General features: G+C 65.2%; 1 protein-coding gene across 2 annotated transcripts in view; it reads left to right on the top strand.

Annotated features, from left to right (window-relative positions):
* Nucleotides 1-481: 481 nt before the first annotated feature.
* Nucleotides 482-1,250, top strand: part of FAM171B (family with sequence similarity 171 member B) — a 61,846-nt gene continuing 61,077 nt past the window's right edge. For both annotated transcript variants that reach the window (XM_025848876.2, XM_073881487.1), the window contains exon 1: nt 482-844. In XM_025848876.2, coding sequence (XP_025704661.1) covers nt 622-844 — 223 coding nt within the window. In that variant the 5' untranslated portion in view covers nt 482-621. The remainder of the gene's footprint in view (nt 845-1,250) is intronic.

Here is a 1,250-nt window from a genome sequence, read left to right as displayed (position 1 = left end):
GAGGAAGTTTAGTTAAAATCGGTAGAACTGCGGTTTAATTGTTAATCAGTCATGGCTGTGATGCAGCAAAGCCCGTATGGCTAATTGGTCCCGACTAATTGATCGGTGGGCGCTGCGTTAAGTGTTTTAGGAGAGTAATCCATACACCACCTTCTCCTCTACTTTGGGGTCAGGTGGTGAGAATTTTATTCACATTTCTGCAAAATTTCTCGGTGTCTCCGTAGGGCTGGGGGATCCAAACGCCGACCAGCGCCCGGAAAGGCTCTTCTTTGTCATGTACCCTCGGAGGCCGCCACCCGGCCCAGCGCCCCAGCACTGCGCGGAGCCCGTGGCCCCGGAGCAGCTCGGCCGCGGGTGACAGCTGAGCCGCGGCCCCGGGCTCCCGGCGCGCCCCGCCCTGCGCATCACGTGCGCCAGGATGCTAACTTCCCCCTCCTCCGCCGCCCCTCCCCCTCCGCCGCCTACCCGGCCTCCTCCTCCTCCTGGTGAGGGCGTGCGAGGCAGAGCGCGCGAGCGGGAGCGAGGGAGCGAGCGAGCGGGCGCTGCCGGAGCCCGCAGCCCGGGCGTCCGCCGCCGCCGGGAGCTCCGCAATATGCCGCCGCGGCCCTCTGGCTCTCGGCCATGGCGAGGCTCAGCCGGCGCGTCCCTTGTACCCTGCTGCTCGGCCTGGCCGCGGTGCTGCTGAAGGCGCGGCTGGTCCCCGCGGCCGCTCGAGCCGAGCTCAGTCGCTCCGACCTCAGCCTCATCCAGCAACAGCAGCAGCAGCAGCAGCAACGGCAGCGGGAGAAGGCTGAGGAGGAGAGGCCAGAGGTGCCGGGGGCATCCTCCACCGTCACTGTTCCAGGTAGGTCCCGGCAGCCCGGCCCTGCCCTCCCATCACCGCGGGGGATCTCGGCTGGCGTCGCTGGCCTCCTCGCCCCTTCCTTAGCCAGCTCGCTTCCCATCGCTTGTCTCTACCCATTCCCGTCTCCCCGATCTCCCCAGACTGCCTGCCCAGGACTCGGGCTATGCTCTGGTTTCGGGAAACTGCCCTCTGGGTGGTGAGCTTTCTGGGAAGCGCGGAGCACTGCAGTAGGGTGGGGAGGAGTCGGGAGGAGTAGGGGTGAGTGACTGCCTCGATCGATCTTTTTCTTTTCCCTTTCTTCTTCCTGAATTCTTCCCTCTGCCCTGAGAATGACACACGCGCGCGCGCGCGCGCGCGCGCACACACACACACACACACACACACACACACACACACACACACACAC

This window comes from Callorhinus ursinus, unplaced genomic scaffold, assembly GCF_003265705.2.
Source record: "Callorhinus ursinus isolate GAN/ISIS: 27379988/994484 unplaced genomic scaffold, GSC_fseal_2.0 scaffold2, whole genome shotgun sequence".
Taxonomy (NCBI): Eukaryota; Metazoa; Chordata; class Mammalia; order Carnivora; family Otariidae; genus Callorhinus; species Callorhinus ursinus.
This window is presented reverse-complemented; position numbering and strand designations above follow the sequence as displayed.